Source organism: Chelonoidis abingdonii, chromosome 1 (genome assembly GCF_003597395.2).
Source record: "Chelonoidis abingdonii isolate Lonesome George chromosome 1, CheloAbing_2.0, whole genome shotgun sequence".
In the NCBI taxonomy this organism is placed as follows: Eukaryota; Metazoa; Chordata; order Testudines; family Testudinidae; genus Chelonoidis; species Chelonoidis abingdonii.
In genome coordinates this window covers 327,781,547-327,804,009 of record NC_133769.1, presented here as the reverse complement: position 1 = coordinate 327,804,009, position 22,463 = coordinate 327,781,547, and the positions used below count along the sequence as shown (strand labels likewise).

General features: G+C 43.7%; 1 protein-coding gene across 1 annotated transcript in view; it reads right to left on the bottom strand.

Annotated features, from left to right (window-relative positions):
* The window catches only part of FLT3 (fms related receptor tyrosine kinase 3), a 77,817-nt gene that overhangs the window by 43,861 nt on the left and 11,493 nt on the right, over positions 1-22,463 (bottom strand). The window contains exons 2-4 of the mRNA XM_032765315.2: positions 15,459-15,583; positions 8,796-9,001; positions 7,448-7,563 (exon numbers count right to left, since the gene is read on the bottom strand). Coding sequence (XP_032621206.1) covers positions 7,448-7,563; positions 8,796-9,001; positions 15,459-15,583 — 447 coding nt within the window. The remainder of the gene's footprint in view (positions 1-7,447; positions 7,564-8,795; positions 9,002-15,458; positions 15,584-22,463) is intronic.

Here is a 22,463-nt window from a genome sequence, read left to right as displayed (position 1 = left end):
AATTAACCAGGTGACACCGGGCGCCTCCCTGAGGCAGCCCAGCAGCAATCACGGGCTGATGGGATGAGATACAGTCATATGACCATCTACACTGGGAGGGGAGAGAGCGGATATTGAAACTTAACGCGGCAGCATACGTCTACAGCAGCATTCATCACATAGGGTGACATTGAAGAAGTCAAGAAATGATTTCTTTCTTTTTTTTCACGTGTTGTGGTGGGGGGAAAAACTGAGGAGCTACCTGAAACCACGCCAGACACTCGTGTTTGACCTACAGACACTGGGAGTCAGCAAGAATGCAAATACTTTCAGAGACTAGTGTGGACTTGGATAGCTGGAGCCTAGTACAACTCTCCATTCCTTGAGCGACAATTTGAGTCTCTGGCTCCCGTTACACTTGTCAGCACCTGTTGTATCCTGGAGATTTTTTTCAAACTTGGCATTTCGTGTTCTGTATGGAGCCTGATAAAACAAGAGATTTGTCTCCCATCAGCGATCAGATTAGATATCCGTACGGTCCATGCTGGAGCTCTTTGGATGGAGACTGCATCGCCACCCGTTGCTGACAGGAGTCCCACTGGGCAAACAGGAAATGTGGTATCATGCAGGATGTCACAAGTAATTTTCAGAAGCTGTTGTACACTGTAATTTGTGTAGCCACTTAATAGGAGATTAATGCGGGTGGTAATTGTTCAGCTGCTAGATAGCGGGCTCTTGTGTTTCCTTCATAAATTTTCAAAGCTTCCTGCTTTTTATGATTTTAGGCCAAAGTTGAAATACCTTGGCCTAATAGAAACCAGGGCATAATGACCAAAACCAGAAACAGCGATGCGGCCCAAGAGCAAAATTCAGAGCAGATTCTGAAAAACCACAAAGTCTTGAGAAGAAGAGTTCAGATCTGGAGCTTGGTTCAACCCATTTATACAAATCAGATATCAGAATTGCATATTATGATCTTTGGGAAACTTTGTATGCACTTTCCTTGCAACCCTCACTACACAAAGTTTTGGGTGTACAAATCCTAGAGTTGGGAAAAGGTCCAGCTATTACCATTTGGATTTGAATGTCAAATCCTTCCAACATCCCACTCTGGAAAAAAAATTCTCTTTATCAACTCTCTCCATTTCCTTTACAGAAAGAAACGTTAGGGTTGTTTGTATTCATTCTCTCCAGGAGGTAGATCAATTGGAGAATGACAGGAAAAAGAAAGCAATTTGCTCCTTATACAAATGAAACAAATGAATGACTTATCTTTCAAGTACTAAGAGAGCAAAAAGAAATATAAATTCAACCTGAGTATTTTAGCATCTGACCTTAAAAAATAGCTAGGTTTGGGAAAGGGGATGCCTGCTGCATTTCCCTGCACCCTGCATTTTTCCCTGGCCCTTAACAATACTTTCATGCTTGTGGATTTTTCTTGTTTAGACTATGAACCAGGGCCGCTCAGAGGGGCAGGAAAGTGGCGGCAATTGCCCAGACCCCGGGCTCCCGCAGGGGCCCCCACAAGAGAAACGGCGAGGCTCCCGCCGCAGCCCAACCCAGCCTCTGCCCCTCACCCGAGCCTCAGCAGCATCCAGCAGCGTCTCTGAATAGCAGTGCCCTGTGGCTCATGGCAGGACTCCTGAGCGCCCAGCCTCTCCGCTTAACACGTGGCTCTTGAGCAGGGCGGAGCTCAGGAAGCTCTGCGGGAGCCACCACTGCACCCGTTTGTTCAGGGAACACTGCTGGATACGATGCACTGAGTCCGGCGATGACAGGGTTGCAGGAACAGAATGGGTCGAGGATTTTAAGCGGGGTGGGCAGTTGGGGGGCAGGAATAGGGGGGTCAGATAGGGGCAGGTAGGCCGCTTGGGAGGCACAGCCTTCCCTTACTCTAAAGCTATTCCAAGCAGTTTGAGGCTGCCAGAAGAGCCAAGCTGTTAAGGCTTTTCCATTAGGGTCTTACATCCGTTTTACTTTCTCCAAATGCCAAATTATAGGTCTATGATTCAATTTTCAGTGCCATAGGGAGATTCATGTCAGGGAGAGATTAGCTTCATTTAAAATTTAGCCACTGGGGAGGCGATCACATGAGAGAAGCAATATCCTTACCACCACCTACCTCTTTCCAATGACCTACCAAGGGAGACACCCCCATCCCCCCTCCGTCGCATTCCCTGAGGCTCAGAGGTTAGTTCAATGTCTCAAACTTTTTTGTTCTGGTGACCCCTTTCACATAGCAAAACCTCTGAGTGTGAACCGCCTCCCCCATATATTGAAACACTTTTTTATATATTTAAACACTATTATTAAATGCTGGAGGCAAAAGTGGCGTTTAAGAGGTGGAGGCTGAACAGGTCACAACCCCAGTAATAACCTTGTGGACTTCCCTTGCAGCGGTCCCGACCCCCGTTGAGAAGCCCTGGGTTATTTAATTTTAGCATTCTGTGTTCATACATGCATGATCGCTATCTCTCACAACTATGGTGCAGTAAATTTCACCAAATAGGCTCATCCCAGATTCTCGGAACGAGGCTCAAACTGCTCCCCCTATATTGTCGGCGCAGACATATGACCGTACATAGAGCTATACAAACGCTCACCCAAATCCACAGTAACTGTCACCAGTTTTGTGAGGGACCCCAAGCTCACGTCTCTTAGAAAAACAGATAAATGCATGGCAGTTAAGTCGCATTAATGGCTATTAGCCAGGTATGTTATTAAGCCAGAATGGTGCCTAGCCTCTGTTTGTCGGAGGGTGGAGATGGATGGCAGGGGCTCTCTACCACCCATAGTATCTATATACCCCTTCGGCGATCACTCCCTCTCGAGGAGACAACCTTGGGCACTTGCGTAGCCATTGTCGGTCAGAGCGAGAGTAGCGTTGTGACTAGATGTGACCTTTTGGATTTGACCCAGTATGCTGATTTACTGTTATGTTCTAACCGTAAATGAACCCTTATAATTGCTCTGATAGTTGTGCACGCACATGGATATGAATCCCTCAAGTGAAAAGCCACGTGCCGAGAGAAGGGAAGTAGACCCGTCAAAGAAATCACCGCTGTGAAAAACTCATCGATGAGAGTGCTGGCTCAAGCGCCGATTATGGGTCACAAAGTATGAATGGGTGATCCGAACACACGTATTTTCCTGTATGTTCTATTGAGAGCAGATACCTTTTACTCAGCATGTTTCGTCATTCAAGAGACTTGAGACTCCTGGAGAAAAGCCGACAATGCTAGCGCAAATATCCTGGTGACCTCACACGGCGTCAATACTGAGAGACCACCACACCGAATATAATCAAAGCTCTCTCTCCGCGCACGAACCTTTTGCGAACTTATCAAATTGTCTCTCAGTTGCCAGCTTGTGTGATGCTATATTTTCTAACAAAAAACACGGGGTATCAGAAGCTCCCTTTAGATACTTGCGCCAATCCAAAAAGAGCAGCTTCTCGAGGTCCCACTCTCAGACGACGTGTTTTATATACTCTGATTGATCGCTTTGTTATGAGAGACAAAATCTGGTTAGTCCCACGTAACGTTTCTCCCGCATCTCCTAACAAGAAACACACGAAAAGAGATATTCTTGACGGAAGACAAATATTTCTGTATAACCATAAGTTTATTATTGAGCCTGTACTCGCCTGTATATACGACTAGACGCTGCTGAGTGCTGTGAGATCAAGTGAGCTAGCACAGTGACCATTGTAAAGATAGGCCTTGAGTTACCTCAAAAACATTGGGTCGCCTCAGATGGTGATTCGCAGGGATGTTACTGAGAGAGGTGCTTCAATCCTTATATCCCTCCAGCGCTACGTGCGCATGCGCGGTGCTCGTGAAGACATAGGTCGATGCCTTGCTAATTGGGCTGAGCACGCAGGTGCGCCGTCTCACGTCGTGAGAGAGAGTACTAGCTTATTGAGATAATTCTATTTATGGAGATGTGGCCAAGTGGTCCCGCAAATAATGTGGCTCCTGTGCCCCTAGGTCTCCCCTGAAACCTCACTCCTAGCCCGCGTCGCTAGAGATATAGGAAAATAAGCAATTAACAAACTCATATTTAGTGGAGCTCTTTGTTTCTCTCCCTTAATACTCACTTATACCTTATTGTTTGTGGTGGTGTTCCCATTGCAACTTTGAGAAAGATGCCTTATTTTAGGATACAGACGATTAGATAATAATCTGACGTTTAAAAAGGGCTCTTAGATTTGCTGTTGCAGAACCCTCCCAAAGACCGGATAATCGCGTCTCCTTCATCTAGACAACGCACTGCCTCAACGCTCAACTTCACGATCACACGCTGGTAATTCACCCTAATTACACTTTGACTGAAGGTGAATCCGTCCATCGCATTCCCAGCACGTGGAGTGTGCCATGGCTGGCCCTGAGAAAAGGTGATCTGGGCCAGATGAATAAACTTAGGAGTCTCCACATCTTTCGAGTCCTGCTCCTCTCTTGCTAGACAGGAAAGTAAAGTTGCCAAGGTGGTTTCCAAATGTGGTATAAGTCTCTCTCTGTGGTTAGAAGACAGACGGGGAGATGATTTGGGGCACTGGGGTAAAAAATTGGTAATAGACCTTTCACACAGTTACTCTCCCTAGAGTAGATCGGTACAAGAATGGCTGGGTATACTATTTCCAATTACAATACGCAACTGACGGGAACTGAGGCTTACATACAGCACCCTTCCCTCATCTTGGTCGATAAAAATTTCCTACTGCCGGACTGATATAGGTCTCCGGGAGGTGCCTCCCCCTCATTTTATCTCATTAACTAGTCTCTGTTTCCTTATTCTGCATTCTTATAACTCATGGACACAATGGGAGGGGACACTGCCATGAGTAGCCGCAAGGAAAGTTGGGGAGGGAGGGTAAGGCAATCGGGATGGGGTTGTTGAGGGGCACCCCTGTGAAATACTGTTCCCGTGTGCAGCTGTGCGTCTGAATACACTGGTCCTCTAATACATCTTGCCCTTATTCTAGGCAGACTGACTCGTAGTTATTTAGAAAAACCATGAAGGAGGCAGATTGACGCGTCAGTGATCATTCCTAACAGTTTTGCTTTTGTGTTGCGCCCCGGCAGATTTCAGCGGGGCACTCATGATAGCACGCGGACAGTTACAGAGGGAGAGAGAACGTTCATCTCAATTGTCCAGGTTTTCTTATGGCAGTAGACGGTACAGAACGACAAAGGTAACATCTCTTGCTATCATTGCAAGCAGTGAATGCTGCTGTGCTAGCCGCGTTGGAGTATCGCCTCTCTCCCCGCGGCATCCAGTACACATACGGTGCCGGAAAAAAAAAAAGATCACTGAACGGGCTCATGGTTGCCGTGCTATGGCGTCTGCCAGGCAATTTCAGGAAAAACGGACACGAAAAGGATTGTCAGCTGATGTAGTTTTCCTGGAGGAAGGAATGACTGATGACATTTACCCAGCGTAACACCGCGACAAAAATGATTCAACACCAGAATTTCCAAGGGGCGGGGGAGACTGCGGGAACTATGGGACAGCTACGGAAGAGCTACCCACAATGCAATGCTTCAGAAATCGATGTTAGCCTCGGAGCATGGACGTACAACGCCGAATTACTGTGCCTAGTTGGCCGCATGAAATCGAATTTATAATATCAGTTTTATAAAACCGATTTTAGCTAATTCGATATTATCCCGTAGTGTAGACGTGGCCTCAGGGGTGTGACTATTCCACCCTTCTGAGCAACATAAGTTACACAGACATAAGTGCTAGTGCACACAGGGCTATGTTGACAGGAGAGTTTTTTATGCCAATGGGACAATTCTGCTGCAGGCTGATGTTTTAATTTAATCCCCAACAGTTCAGTCATTTCTAAGAACGAGGCTAGGGAAATATACACTGTTCTGTCCATTTAAAAAAAAAAAGTAACTTTTTTTTGAAAAGCTCTAGTGCCCTGATGCTTGGAAGCCTGGACTTGAAATTTGGCAAGTTTGCCAGGGATGTGCCTTTTGCTACTCCTGTGAAAATCTACCCACATTTGGACAAGTCATAACCCTATGAAAAATCTCAGTTCCCACAAGCTCAGTGGAGACTAGAGTTTACCGTTAAAATCTCCGGAGATTCTATCTTCACTGAGCACGCTTCAGTCTCTCACAGTTCCTTGTGAGTACACATGGACCACTCTCACAGAGTGACTGAGCATGATGCAAGCCAGGGTTACAGGGGTGAAGCCATTCCTTTCCTGTAATGGCTCCTGCCAGGTGCTCAGGGTACTGAAAATGAGACTAGGGAACCTGTCTCTTTGGTTCTCTCAGTGATCCCTCTGCTGGCACCCAGGAAGCACAGAGGAGGAAAGAATCTAATCTGAATATAAAGCGGATCAAGAGTTCACCAAGGGAGTAGGGAGATTGAGACAAGGAGCCTGGTGAGACTAGGGCAAGTCACTTAAACCAAACTTTTCACAGGTGGTCACTAATTGTGTGTTTCTGGGTGCCCAGCCTGAGATCTTGCAAAGTGTGGAGCACTCACAGCTACAAGTGAAATCAGTGGGAGTTGTGTTTTGAACATGTAAAGTACTATGTAATGTTAAGAACTGAAAAATCAGGTTGTAGGTTTCTTAAATTAGGAACCCAAAATTAGTGGATGCTTTTGATCTTGATCTTTCTGTGCCTCCATTCCCCACCTGTGAAATGGGGATAATGCTCCCCCACTTCACTGGGGTGTTGTGAAAATAAATTAACATTTGTTACTCTCTCAGATACTATAGTGATGAGCAAGACAGAAAAGCCCATGAGGAAATTAGTAATTCTAGATTCAGAACAGCATTTGAATAGTATAAATAAAGCATGGGACCACTTTTACAATGAAGATAGCAAATACTGTACCGTAATGCATTTGCACAAGGGTGGCAAATTAAGGTTATACAGATAACTTTCAAACTGGCATTTCCTAACTTTTGAGTGCCTGATTTTGCAATCTTAATAATGTTCTTTTACTATAGTTTGTTTTGGGTTTGTGCGTGTGCATGTCCGTGTGTGTGTGTGTGCATGTCCGTGTGTGTGTGTGTGTGTGTGCGCGCACGTAATACATTACAAAGAATGAGAATGAGAAATGAGCACAAGCCCCATTTAAAAACAAACAATCTTTTTCATATTATCTTTACCAACACGTAGTGAGCACAAGCCCCATTTAAAAACAAACAATCTTTTTCATATTATCTTTACCAACACGTAGTGACTCAGAACCTTTTTAACCTTCACAATGAACCAAAGGAAATGAGGCAGTCATACATGAAATAAGTGACAAGAAAAATAGCCCACAATACAAGAACTGAAAGAGAGGGAGGAGAGACAATTGAGGAAGGGAGAAGTCTCATGGAGTGTGGAATTGACAGAGTTTCACTGCTTAGAAAGGGTTTGGTCATGTACAGGCTTCAGCCTCCCCCTTCACAAGCTATGGACAGACTGATTCCCTTGCTTTGACACATACTTACTCTTTACGAGAACTGTAAACATTATTGTGTAGTTACGGTTTTCACTTTGAACTGCAAGGGTGTATTTTCCAGCTTGAGTTTCTTTTATTTTTGAAAAGGCCAGTGAAACAACATATCTGTAAAACAGAAAATACATTAGAGAACATTCATGTCAGATAGAGCAGCAGTTCTGAGCCAGTGGTTTGAGGCCCCCTGGGGGACCACGTGAGCAAGTTTAAGGGGGCCCACCAAGCGGGGCTGGTATTAGAGCCACTGGGGTCCAGAGCAGAAAGCCAAAGCCATGCTGCCCTAAGCCCTGCCACCTGGGGCTAAAGCCGAAGCCTGAGCAGCTTAGATTCGGGGTGGGCAGGAGGGCTGGGGAATGGGGCCCCATGCAGTTGCCCGGCTTTCTACCCCCTAAAGCAGGCCCTGGTTTTTATATGCAGGCACAGGTGGCCGTGGAGTTTATATAGCAAGTTGGGGGTGGAGGGAGGAGGCTCAGAACGTAAAAGGTTGAGAACCCCTGAGACAGAGGGTAGTGGGCTGAAGAATACACTGTCATTACACTTAACCCATGCAAACAGAATTCTAGGCTAGTGGTACTTAACACACATGCAGTACATTCAGTCTCCAAAGTACTTTCATAGACAATGGCCCTGATTCATGCAATCATCCCTATTCAGGACAACACTTAAGCACTCGTTCCAAGTGCAATTCAAAGTTCTGCTTAAGTACTGTCCTGAATAGGGATAGACTAGTATGTGCTCAAATACTTTCCTGAATTGGGGCCCATGCAACAGGATTGCCATGGAGATTTCCTCACCAAGAGGCCATCCCATGGGTTTCACCCTGCAAGGGAATCATCTACACTAGGCCTCTGGTCCTACCCCAGCTATTCTCAGCTCTCTGGGTGGAAGTATGGACTTGTGGCTAGAACACAGTCAAGAGAATTAGGGTAGTATTGTAGGCTCTGATACTGATCTGCAGTGTAACCTTGGACAAGGCATTGCATTAATCTTTTTGTGCCGTGGTTTCCTTGACCTAAGCATGTGACGCTTGAATTGATGAATGTTTGTAAAGTCTGTTGCGATCCTCAGATATAACATGCTATACAAATGCAAAGAATCACTATATTGTAAACTATAAAGCCAGTGTTTATTGCTTTCCTAGTGCATATTTGTATAAACAGCAATTAGCAATATGCAGTTTAGTGATGATAATAATTAAGTTAGATAGGTTTAGGAATATAACAAGTAATGTGAAAAGAAATAATAAATAAGCTTTCTCATATGGAAAAAATATCCAATTTGCATTCTATAATGAAAGTATCCCATTTAGGTTTTTTGATTCAGTACAGCCCTTTACCTACCCGTTTTCTGAGTCCAGTGAGGGTTTGCAGCCAGCTTGGTTCTCTCTGAAGACCCAAAGGCATGAAATGGTCTCTGAAATATTCATGATCACTTTTAATTCAATGTCTCCAAACACGTCAACTTCCACACTTTTTGCTGTTTCATAGACATTCTCTGTGCTTTGAGAACTCAAATCACAACCAAGATCTTCTGAAATACTAGGCATCTGCATTGCAATAAAACAGATTGCTATGTCTTATGGTGGTAACTCGATTTTTCAGATTTAAACATTTAAAAAGGAAGCTCACCTATTAAAACACTTCACTCTATTAAAATATGCCTATGTCTATTGATAACACATATATATGCATAGTAATTGTAAACAAAACTAATCTTAATACTATACTTTCACTTTTATTTCCCTCTTCAGTTTAGCTCATCAAATATGTTTAATTCTACTGAATGAACAAATGCAGGAAGATTTGTGCTATACTCACAAGTTTTGCTTTCTGGGCTGACAGCATAGTTAGTAGCAGTTCAGTCAGTAATGTGCTACTTTCTCCTAATGATTAAGGCTATGTCTACACCACAAGCTTTGGTTGATGCAAGTCACATTGGCATACAGCTGCCAGAGCTTATCACGTGTGTGTGCAAAACACTTGGATCTTTGCATAAGTGCTGAGCATATTCCCCAGGAGTGCTTGTGTGGATGGACAGTGCAGTGCACCATGGGCAGGTATCCCAGTGGGCAAACCGCCACCATCTAGTACACTCTTTTGGGATGTTTTGGCACTGCACGGTAGAGCAGAAATGAGCTGTGCAAGGCTGACTGGGAGCAAAGGGTCAAATTTCCAGCATGCAACTGTCTGCATCCCATAATGTCATCTATATTCCATATTTTGTGTGTTTTTTTTTACAAGTCCAATGAACCTGCATGGGCCTCCTCATTGTTCTTCATCTCTGATGGAAGCATGGAGCCTGCACAGCTCTGCAGTACTGTCATAAGCACTGCAAGCACAAGATGCATGATCCTTCAGTATTTGCAGAGCCGTAAGAAGAACTGAATCAGCATGGAACATGATGATTTCTTGGAGGCCAGAGAGCGAGAGCCAATTCAAGGTTATTGGTGGTGTCCGTGGAGCAGCTGCAGATTGTGGAATCTTGGCTTCTGGGACCAAGAAATGAGCACTGACTGGTGGGATCGCATCATGATGCAGGTTTTGGTTAATGAGCAATGGCTGCAGAACTTGCGGATGTGCAAGGCTACATTCCTGGATCTGTGTGCCAAGCTTGCCCCAGCCTTCCAGCGCAGGAACACCTGAATGAGAGCTGCACTGGCAGTAGAGACGCGAGTGGTAATCACACTGTGGAAACTTGCAGTGCCAGATTGCTACTGGTCAGTGGAAAATCATTTTGAGTTAGAAAATCCACTATGGGGGGCATTGTCATGCAAGTGTGGAGGGTCATTCAATCTTCTTCTGCTATGCAGGACTGTGACTCTTGGCAATGTTCAAAACGTAGTGGATGGATTTGTAGTAATGGGGTTTCCATGTATTTGACATGTATTTTTGGCACCAGACCACCTTGCCACAGAATACTTCAGCAGAAAGGGCTACTTTTCTATGTCTATGTAAGCACTGGTGGATCACCAAGGATGCTTCACTGACATCCGTGTTGGTTGGTCAGAGAAGGTGCATGATGCTTGCATCTTTAAGAACACAGGACTATTTAGGAAGCTACAGGCAGGGACTTTCTTTTCCAACCAACAGATTACCACTGGCAATATTGAAATGCAAATAGTGATCCTGCGGGATCCAGCCTGCACCTCTGTCTTCTGGTTCATGAAGACGTACAATGGCCACATTGACAGCACCAAAGAACAATTCAACTACCAGCTCAGCAGGTGCAGAATGACAATTGAATGAGCTTTTGGTAGACTGAAGGGACACTAATGTTGTTTACTTACAAGATTGGATCTCAGTGAAAGAAACATCCCAATGATTATAGCTGCCTGATGTGACTTGCATAATATTTATGAAGCAAAAGAGGAAAAGTTGCCCTCAGAGTTGAGGGCAGAGGCGGAACAGCCATGAGGGCTATTAGAAAAGCTCAACATGGAGCTATATAGATCAGGGTGGCTTTGAAAGAGCACTTTAACAGTGAGCCACAGTAATACATTTTGGTGTACTGTGCTCTACCTGGCCCTTATGTTCTGGGGCCTGTTAGGAATTGTGTGGTGCTTGATGTACATCTGTGAATATAACACTGACAATGCACCTATTAATTTGACAGTATACTGATTAGTACACTGTGTTTATTACTGATCCTATGAGTCGGGTCACACTGTACAGTAACAAGGAAGTGGGTGCTTTCAAAACTGCTGGGTGCTCTGCAGCATATGTTGAGCACTAATAAGGATGAATTATTTTCCAGATAATAGAATTTTATTCAGTAACAAAACCAGGGAAAAGAAAAATCTGTGCAATGTAAAAGCAAATACATTAAAAACTTAATAAAATAAAGTAACAGAGCTTAACAAGGGAATGAACATTCATGTCCATTTTACCAACACATACAGCAACTGTGGCTTTCACAGGTCAGTGTATGTGAAGCGGTCGTTGTCCTTCATGCCCCGCTAGATGAAGTGGTATGGATAGGGCAGCAGTCTGTGAAGCTACATGGAATGTGGAAGGGGCTGTAGGGAGGTGCTGTAATGGAGTTTTTCATGGGCTGCAAAGGGAGTTGAGCCTGTGATTTTTGAACTTCTTTTGAACACAAAAGTCTGCAGCATCTGCCTTTGCTGCTGGAGAAGCCCCATTATATCCTCGTGCATCTCCCTCTCCTTTTCCTGCTGGGACTCCTGGGCCTTTCTCCTGTCCACATTTTCCTTCCTCAGCATGTCTGTCATGTTCACCCTCCAGGCCTTTTGCTCATAGCCTGATGCAGCACTGGCTTGCAGGACATCACTGAACATGTCATCCCATGTCCTCTTCTTTCTCCTTATCTGGCTCAATCATTCTGCAGGTGTGTGGGGGGAATTCCTCAAAGCCACAATGGCAATGGCAGGAGCTGCAGATAAAAGAGGTAACACAGTCAGTACAGTCACAATGTAAAGTGAAATTTAAGATTCAGAACTCCCTTCCCTTGCTCCCCGAAAGCTTTAAACAAGACAGGCTTATTAACACTTCTGCTTGGGATTGCTTTTGCACAGCACAAGGGTCCACCAAGGGTGAGGGAAATGAAGAAGGAATTGCTTGGTTCCATGAAACTATGAGTATAGGGCACTGGCACTGAATACTGCCGCCATTTTCCACAGGCGGTGGTGATTTTAACTGATATCTCATCCCAGAGGGTAACAAAGGCACAGAGAGCATTTGCTGCCCATTTTCTGCTAGCCTGTGTATTGCAATGGTGCCTGCTGAAGTTATCGCTGACTGGTGTTGGAAAGCGTCTTATTGGGGAGGAAGAAATAAGGCTGCCATCCCTAGAAACCTTTGGTAGAGGACTGAGAATACCTCCATGAAAGTTTAATCGAGATCTCTCAGGAGAATACAAGGGCCATCTCTCGGTACCTAAACAAACTGCTCCACATGCACGTACACCACCCCTTTGGTTAACTCTGGAGGGGAATAAAAAACAGATAGAGAGGGCAGAAAGGAGAAAGCGGCAGGGAACTCGGGGAGGGGCTGGAGAGGAGCAAGCAGCAGGCAGGGGAAAGGGAACTTTGGAGAAGAGGCAGAGTGGGGGCCGGGCCCTGAGGGAAGAGGTGGAACGGGGGCAGGAAGAGGCAGAGCAGGGGTAGGGACTTTGGGGAAGAGGCCGAGCAGGGCATCAGAGCAAAGCGGGGGTGGAGTGTGGTCACCGCTCGGGGCGGAGCAGTGAGTGGGGCTACAGTTCAGGTGCCAGCGGCCCCTCCCACTTCTAGGGAGCTTCTGGCACTTGTGCCCAGCCTCCCCAAATGCAAGAGTCATGTGCTGTCTCTCTCAGTTGTACCGCTACCTTTTCTAGTACAAGTAAATTCACAAAAAGTCGATAGCTATGTCCTGTTAAGTTCTGGGTACCATCACTGTAATGGGAAATAAATGTACACACCTACCCGAGGATCTGCCCCTGCATCAGGCTCGCCCAAGCTCGACTTCTAGGACTGAATGGATTGCGGTAGAGTCTCAAACAGGTCCTGGCACTCAGCATAGCTGAACTCCCCGGTTGCACATCCCCCATCCTCCTCTTCCTCCTCCACCTCCTCCTTTCCTCACTGTTCATGCCAGGGGCCTGTGACTTGGACTTCTTGGAGGTATTCATGGTGGTGTGTGGGGCCGTAGTGGGGTCTCCGCCAAGCATAGCATGCAGCTCTTTGTAAAAGTGGTAGATCTGTGACTTGGCACTAGATTGACTGTTGGTCTCCCTGGACTTCTGATATGCCTGACACAGTTCCTTGGCTTTCAAGTGGCACTGCTGCTGATCCCTGTCATACCTGTTCTTCAGCATCCCCCATGCAATCTGCTCATACATGTCCCAGTGTTTGCACAGCCTCTTTTCCCCACAGGCCTGGGAGATCCAATATCTCCTGTCTACTCTAGGCAGGAGCACGTCTGACACGTGTAGCCAGCATGGCCAGCCGGGCAGTCTCACACAACAATGGAGAGCTACTAGGTGTGCTCACCGTGCTGGAGAATCAGGAGAAAACATTTAAAAAATTCACAGGGTTTTAAAGGCAGGGGGCCTTATGGTCTCTGTGACCCCGGGACAGTAAAGTTCACAATCATGACCGGAGTGGTCAGTGTTGGGCAGTGTGGAAAAACTACCGGGGACTGTTAGGATCCACATAGGTAACACAGTGTCTACATTCGTGCTACACCATCCTCAGTACATCAACCATGGCTCAGTGCTTCTGGGGAAGGTGTTGTTACTGCATTGCTGTAATGTGGCGCTTATATCGGTGGGAGATAAAGTGTAGACACATGCACAACAACTAGGTCAACACAAGGGTCTTACTTTGACCTAACTTTGTAGTGCAGCCCAGGCCTAAGATCACACATCACTCAGGCTTTCACTCCAGATTTCACCTACCTTTAGATATTTCCATGGATAAAAGAACTGCATGACCATCCTTTTCCTTCAGGCCTCTACTGCAAACCCAAGGTAAGGAAAACTCTTAGCACCATGCTGTGCGTCATTCTGTATATTGCTGGAGTTCTGTTCCACGCTTTGTACTGTACTAAGGAACAGACTATATACACCATGACCTTCCTTCTCATGCATTTATTCACTTTTGTCTATCAGTAAAGGCAGTGCTTAATTTATAATGAAAGAGGTGCTGAGGCTTAAGCAATTAGGTGTCAGGGCTCAAGCAATTTTTTTACATTCATAACTGATGCAGCAAGCCCAGAGGTGCCAGGGCTATGAACAGCCAAGCCTAGAGGTGCCAGGACTTAGCCCTGGCAAGCCCTGGCACAAATTAAATACTGGCTAAAGGAGAACCTCAAATGGAAAAATAAATATTCTATACTGGTTCTGAAAGCCAGTGAAGAATAGTTGAGCCTTTAGGCTCAGCCTGAGTAAAAGGGTGGCATGTAACTACTCCATTCTAAGAGCAGCCCCAAGATTTCTTTCTGCTTGGCTTGGGGTGGGGTGTGGGTGTGTGTGAAAGTAAATAACTCACTGCAGCACATGAAAGAGTGGATGTTATTTCCTTCCATTGTGCCTGGCCAGTTACTCTTCCCAGTGAGGGATGGAGGGGAACAGGGGGAAAAGCCAAGTTTCCATCCAAATGCCTGCCCATCTCTTCCACTTCCCTGCCCATCTGCCAATGGGGAGTAGCTAGAGAAATCCCCTTATTCTGCTCAGCAAAATAAAATGGCACAGTCTAGCCCTACAAAACTTGAATTTACTAAATCGGATTATCACATTAACAATTAGCTGACTGATACGGAAAAGTATGTGACATAAGCAACAGAACATGAATACCAGTAGAATACTGTAGAAAGCACTATTATACAGATGAGAACATACAATTACAGAAATGGGATTACCATCCCATAGAAACCCTTGGTAATCTTCATAAAAATATGTGCTATCTGATTTTTCTGTGACAAGAGGAGGTGGACATTCTTCATGTTCTTGCATTCAGAAGAACATGTTGCTGCAATTTTGAGTGTTTCGTTTTTGGTAGCCAGCACTGGAAAATCATGGACCTTCTTAATTTACTTCTGGGTGTGCAGAACTATCCATTTATTTGTACAAGAATTAAAAGATTGTATAGGATTGTCTCTGTAATTAAGACTCTAAAAGAAATAGCAGGTTTCAGTTGCACAGGGTCTGTTGTTGACCTTCAAGCCCTCCAACAACTCATCACTGGAAGGGAAAATTTATTTTTGATCCACACATCCATCTTTGATGCCGTAGTCCATGTCCAAATTATTTGTCTTTCTAATCATACACTTCCTTTTCTTTATACATTTCAAAATATACTCAGAGGTGAATAATTTAGGCCAAATTATGTGAGACAGTCTCATAGTATTGATCAAATGTTCCGTTTTAGATATTTCTCTTATTAGTAGTTCAAAAATATTAAACTCAGCATGGATTTTAAAGCTTCCTTCTCTACTAATATTTTTCCTAATCTTGGATGAGGCAAATTTTTTTTTTTTTTGTAGTTGGCTATTCATTCACTGTTAGCTTACCTCCAGAAACACTGATGACTCCAGCGTTCTTGAATCTTTACTCTGCTGGTTGATTAACATGCACGTAATCTCTGATATATGTTGGCTTGTTGCAGAAGTGAAAGTCATTGCTGTAATAGCAAGAACTGCAAAACCAAATTGGAAAACAGATACAGTCATGTTTCTACGTGGGGATGGGGATAAACATGATTTTAATGAAAATAGAATGCAAGAAAACATATAGAGAGAGATATTTTTACAAAAAAGGAGGCAAAAGTCCATGTACATACGTGCACTTGCACAATCTGAGTTTATACTTGCAAACTGGATGACTGTCTGACTGCCTCCTATGGATCTTGGAGAGTGCTTTAGAATAAAAATAAATGCAAAATAAAAAACCCATTACAAACCATGTGCCACATCTTCTAGTTCTCTTATGCATCAGAATCTCTCAAAGGGTCATGCTGCGAACGCCTCAGCAGCATCAGGTCAGAATCTCTCAGCAGCCAGCTAATGTTTCAACTTGCCTGTTGTCACCAAAACGATTCATCTGTCACCCAGGAACCGAGGGTGCTCCTGCTCCTGCAGCAAAGTGCAGCCCTACACATGTCCTCATCCCACTCCCAGCTCACCCATAGAATCCTGCCCGGCAATTCTCATTCCTGCTGCACTTGCCATGGCAATACTTAGCCCTACATAGAAAGTGAGGAATTTCCTTACTCTTTATGATTTACATTTTTACTTATAATCTTAAAGATAGGATAAAATGATCATAAGCAACATTATGTCGCAGTTTGTGAGCAACCTCTGGGCAACCATGCCAAGGCAGAAGGGAGAGTAAGAAGCTTCCCCCACTTACACAGACACTCCCAGTAGCTGTCCCTGTGCTCCCTGGATTCTGGGGAGCAAAGGGACCATTGCTTCTGCTTTTCCTGGGGAGCAGGATGCTGGAAAAGAGGCAGGGAATGACAAGAAGGAGGTAAGATCCTGGATTTCCCCTCCCCAACCTCACAGTGGCCCGTGGAGTCTGGCAACGGCACTAAGGGTTAACATCCCAATGGATCGAGCAAATTATAGTCTCCATGTGCCCAAGGAGCAGCACCAGAAAGATTCTGCTTGCTGTGAGGTACAATCTCTTTTGTGCTCTGGATAGTGTGGTGTGGCTCCGCACTAGCCCCATGCAGGGCCATGGCTTAAAAAAAGCACATTCTAGCCCTATAGGTGTAATATAATAACCCAAGACCTAAGCATTCACAGAAAAAAGAAAAAGAGAAGTAAGAATAAGGAACTAACTCAGAGGAGTGATCTGTGTGTGATTTTGATAAGCTCCTCAAGCTGGTCCTCAACTGTATAAATAAGCATGGGATCCCAAAATAACATCATAGGACTGTTCTTTCAAAACACTTAAAAAGCCTCTGCCATATTGTTTACATTCATTCTTAAGGTGGTTGGACTTGAAGCAAGAGTCTGAAGTTAAAGAAGGAAAAATTTAGGCTAGATATTAGGAAAATGCAGTCACAGCAAGAATAACTGAGCAGTGAAACAGAATATCAAGGCAGGTGATGAAGCCACCAAAATTGCAGATAGTTAAAGACAGTTTAGATCAGTGGTTCTCAACTTTTCTAGACTATGTACCCCTTTCAGGAGTTTGATTTGTCTTGCATACCCGAAGTTTCACCTCACTTAAAAACTACTTGCTTACAAAACCAAACATAAAAATACAAAAGCATTCACAGCACACTATTACTGAAAAATGGCATCCTTTCTTGTTTTTACCATACAATTATAAAATAAATCAATTGGAATATAAATATTGTACTTACATTTCAGTGTTTAGTATATAGAGCAGTACAAACAAGTCATTGTCTGTATGAAATTTTATTTTGTACTGACTGCACTAGTGCTTTTTATGTAGCCTGTTGTAAAACTAGGCAAATACTAGGCAAATATCTAGAGGAGTTGATGTATCCCCTGGAAGACCTCTGCATACCCTCTGAAATCCTAGTGTCATTGAAGTCCATGGTAAAACTTTCATTGATTTCAGTGGGGTCAGGATTTCACCCAACATTTAAATTGCAATCCTGCAATATGGTTCTGAAAGTACATACCTGGAAAAATGCTGCTAAAAAGGCAAGTACCAGGTAGCAAATTTAACTGCTAATAGCCAGGGGAAAGATCCTGCTTTTTGGGGCAGATATTGAATTGAGAAGCTACTTTTCTGCTAGTTAAGCATTAAGCAGATTGTTGATCCACTAGAATTATATGTTAGATTTTATTTTCAAACCAGGAGCGGGTTTAGCTAAAGTAACAGAGGCAAAATTATTATATTCCCAGACAAAGTCATTCTGAAGTTTGCAAACTACACCAGCGTTATATCCAGAAAGAACAGCCTCGAAACTCAAGCTTTCTAGAGAATGAAGGGGTAATAGCTTCATAGACTCAGAGGTCAGAAGGGAACATTGTGATCATTTAGTCTGACTTCCCACACATTGCAGGCCACAGAACCTCACCCACCTCGACTCCTGAAATAGACCCCTAACTCTGGCTGAGTTACTGAAGACCTCAAATCATGATTTAAAGACTTCAAGTTACAATAAGACAGTAAATAGCATAATGCCACTATCTAAATCCATAGTACACCCACACCTGGAATACTGCATGCAGTTCTAGTCAACACATCTCAAAAAGGTATCTTAGACTTGGAATAGTACAGAGAAGGACAACAAAAATGATTGAGGGTATGGAGCAGCTTCCATATAAAGAAGGATTAATAAGACTGGGGCTGGTCAGTTGCTAGCCTGCAGTGATTGTTTTTGCTGCTTGCAGTATGATATTATAGGTGATGGTGGTGGTGACTCCTATATTTAAATTATCTAATATTTTCCATTATAAAGGTTTCTTACCAGGAGCAGATGGTATTCACCCAAGAGTTCTGAAAGAACTAAAATATAAAATTGCAGAACTACGAACTGTGGCACGTAAACTATCACTTAAATCAGCTTCTATACCAGATGATTGGAGGATAGCTAACATTATACCAATTTATCAAAAAGGCTCCAGAGATGATCCTGGCAATTACAGGCCAGTAAAACTAACTTCAGTACTAGGCAAACTGGTTGAAATTATAGTAAAGAACAGAATTATCAGATACATAGATGAATGCGATTTGTTGGGAAGAGTCAACACGGCTTTTGTAAAGTGAAATCATGCCTCACCAAGCTACTAGAATTCTTTGAGGGGCTCAACAAACATATGGAGAAGGGTAATTCAGTGGATCTAGTGTATTTTGAGAAAGCCTTTGACAAGGTCCCTCACCAAATGCTCTTAAGCAAAATAAGCTGTCTTGGGATAAGAGGGAAGGTTCTCTTATGGATCAGTAACTGCTTAAAAGACAGGAAACAAAGGAATAAATGGTCAGTTTTCAGAATGGAGAAAGGTAAACAGTGGTGTCCCCCAGGGATCTGAACTGGGACCAGTCCTATTTAACATATTCCTAAATTATCTGGAAAAAGGGGTAAATAATGAGGTGGCAAAATCTGAAGATGATACAAAATTACTCAGGATACTTAAGTACAAAACAGATTGCAAGGAGTTACAGAGGGACCTGACAAAACTGGGTGACTGGGTAACAAAATGGCAGATGAAATTCAATATTGATAAATGCAAAGTAATGTACATTGGAAAACATAACTCCAACAATATATCTACAGAATGATTGAGTCTAAATTAGCTGTTACCATTCAAGAAAAAGATCTTGGAATCATTGTGGATAGTTCTCTGAAAACATCCACTAAATGTGCAGTGGCAGTCAAAAAAGCAAACAGAATGGGACAGGCCAGTTTGTTTACATGTGGCATCAGCAGGTTCGGTGGACCGCGGCTCCCACTGGCCGTGGTTCACTGTCCCAGGCCAATGGGGGCGGCAGGAAGTGGTGCGGGCAACGGATGTGCTGGCCGTGGCTTCCTGCGACCTTCATTGGCCTGGGACGGTGAACCGTGGCCAGTGGGAGCTGCGATCAGCCAAACCTGCAGATGTGGCAGGTAAGCAAACTGGCCCAGCCCACCAGGGTGCTTACCCTGGCGAGCCGCGTGCCAGAGGTTGCCGACCTCTGGACTAGATGATCACACAGACAATAGAACTTCCCCAAAATAATTTGTGCAGCCAATCTAATGATTTTTTGGGATCTGATTCATGAGTTTTGATCTCATGAGGTGGTTCAGCTCATGTTTTTTGATCTTTTGAGTTGGCAGTACTGATATGGTCTCCTATAGAATGGCCAGATACAATTACACTGGTCTACAATTTTTGAGAAGTCGTCTGCTTCAGAGATAAAATGTGGTATTTATTATGTATTTTGATGTGCTAAATTCAAATATGACAATTAAAACAACTGATTGGCTACTGTTTCTAAGATATTTAAGTTGTTACATTTTATGTCTATGTATATTGTGTAGATAGTAGAGTTTTAATCATAAATTGTAAACCTAGGTCTTTTCATGTGTTTATGGTTGCTTTACATGATAATATTTCACCTGTCCTGTTTATGTAACACTTTAAAAATCAGCAAAAGGGTTATATAAATAAAATTTATTATGAAACAAAAGGCAAAAAACTATTATGTACATAGTTTAGTCCTATTCAGTGTCTACTCGGCGCTTCTTGGCTTGTCTCTTGTATTCATTAAATGGAGCATCTCTTGTCACTGTCCAGCAATAGTCTGCAAGCATTGATGGGCTCCATTTGCCCTGATAGCGTTTCTCCATTGTTGCAATGTCCTGGTGAAATCGCTCGCAGTGCTCGTCGCTCACTGCTCCGCAGTTTAGTGGAAAAAAATCTAGATGAGAGTGCAAAAAATGTATCTTTAGTGACATGTTGCAACCAAGGCTTTTGTATGCCTTGAGGAGGTTTTCCACCAACAACCTGTAGTTGTCTGCCTTGTTGTTTCCGAGAAAATTTATTGCCACTAACTGGAAGGCTTTCCATGCCGTCTTTTCCTTGCCACGCAGTGCATGGTCAAATGCATCATCTCGAAGAAGTTCACGAATCTGAGGACCAACAAAGACACCTTCCTTTATCTTAGCTTCACTTAACCTTGGAAATTTTCCACGGAGGTACTTGAAAGCTGCTTGTGTTTTGTCAATGGCCTTGACAAAGTTCTTCATCAGACCCAGCTTGATGTGTAAGGGTGGTAACAAAATCTTCCTTGATTCAACAAGTGGTGGATGCTGAACACTTTTCCTCCCAGGCTCCAATGACTGTCGGAGTGGCCAATCTTTCTTGATGTAGTGGGAATCTCTTGCACGACTATCCCATTCGCAGAGAAAACAGCAGTACTTTGTGTATCCAGTCTGCAGACCAAGCAAGAGAGCAACAACCTTCAAATCGCCACAAAACTGTCACTGATGTTGGTCATAGTTTATGCACCTCAAAAGTTGTTTCATGTTGTCATAGGTTTCCTTCATATGGACTGCATGACCAACTGGAATTGATGGCAAAACATTGCCATTATGCAGCAAAACAGCTTTAAGACTCGTCTTCGATGAATCAATGAACAGTCTCCACTCATCTGGATCGTGAACGATGTTGAGGGCTGCCATCCCACCATCGATGTTGTTGCAGGCTACAAGATCACCTTCCATGAAGAAGAATGGGACAAGATCCTTTTGACGGTCACGGAACATGGAAACCCTAACATCACCTGCCAGGAGATTCCACTGCTGTAGTCTGGAGCCCAACAGCTAGACTAGAGCCAATCAACAATTTTAAGCATCATTTTCGTTCTCAGTGACCCAGAATTAGTAAAGTTTGACTACATTTATTTCAGAAGCATTTTGGCTGTAGAGCAGTGTTTATTGGCTCTGCTTTCTGAGCACAGAGACTTCTCCTCCTACTGTCTCTTGAGGTGCAAGCCACCCAGAGGGGTGGCGAGGAAGGGTCCATTGCCCCCCTTGTCTTAAGCTCAAGCCAGTGTGTAGCTGCATAGCTTCATTAATATTTCTGCACACATGCTCCCCCAGTGGCAATATACCTCTAACACCACCTCTCTCCACCAATGCATGGCTGTGCTTGTGTGTGGCTCCTTTGTATTTTCTTCTCAGATCCATTTAACTACCCATCTGTCTTGGTTCTTATACCACACCCATCACTGTAATGTTACTTAAATAGTTGCATTGTTCCAGAGGAATATAGCTTCACAGAGGATACCTTCATATTAGGATTTTTTCTACATTACAGAATTATATTGTGTTTGAACAATATTGTAAATAATCAGGCTAGATGACATGAGTATGATGCTGCTGACCACAATTTTGCTGGTCACTGTAGACCGGGATAAATCATGTTCAGCACTGTATTGGCACCAGGGTTTAAATCATGATAATTAATCATGGTTAGTTGACATGACAGTGAGCATGATCTTTTCTGGTGTACACTGACAAGTCTGTCATGGGCAACCCTGTGTCATTTAACTCAATTGATGACAATCATGTTCAAACATGATCAACTTTTGAAATGTAGACAAGCTCATAGAGTGAAGTAGTCCTTGAAGTAAATTGGAACAATCCCATGGAGGGCTTTGCAGATGAGTACTGAAACTTTGAATCTGAATCAGGATTTAACAGGAAGCCCATGAAAAGAGCAGAGCATGCAGTGATATCATCTGAGGTGCCTATGGTACTGAATAAATAGGCTGCTGTGTTCTGAACAAAAACAGAATTAAACAAAAAAGACTGATTGGCTATTTCATTCCTAGAAACAGTGTATTGAAACTTCGTTTATTTTCTTTCAACCAGTATAGTTCTTTGCATTTGCTTAGGCTTTTTTTCAGTTGGCATCAGTCTCCATATAACACATATTATTTGGAACATTCATTCTAGACTAGGCAATATATTGTCAAGTCTTCTTAGTGCTCCTGATGCCTCTCACTATTTTATCTCTGTGAGACCTTCCCCAGACACTCAGATTATACTTGAAACATAATGCCCAGCTTCTAGAAAATGTATGGTCTATCTCCTAGCTCTTTGGCTA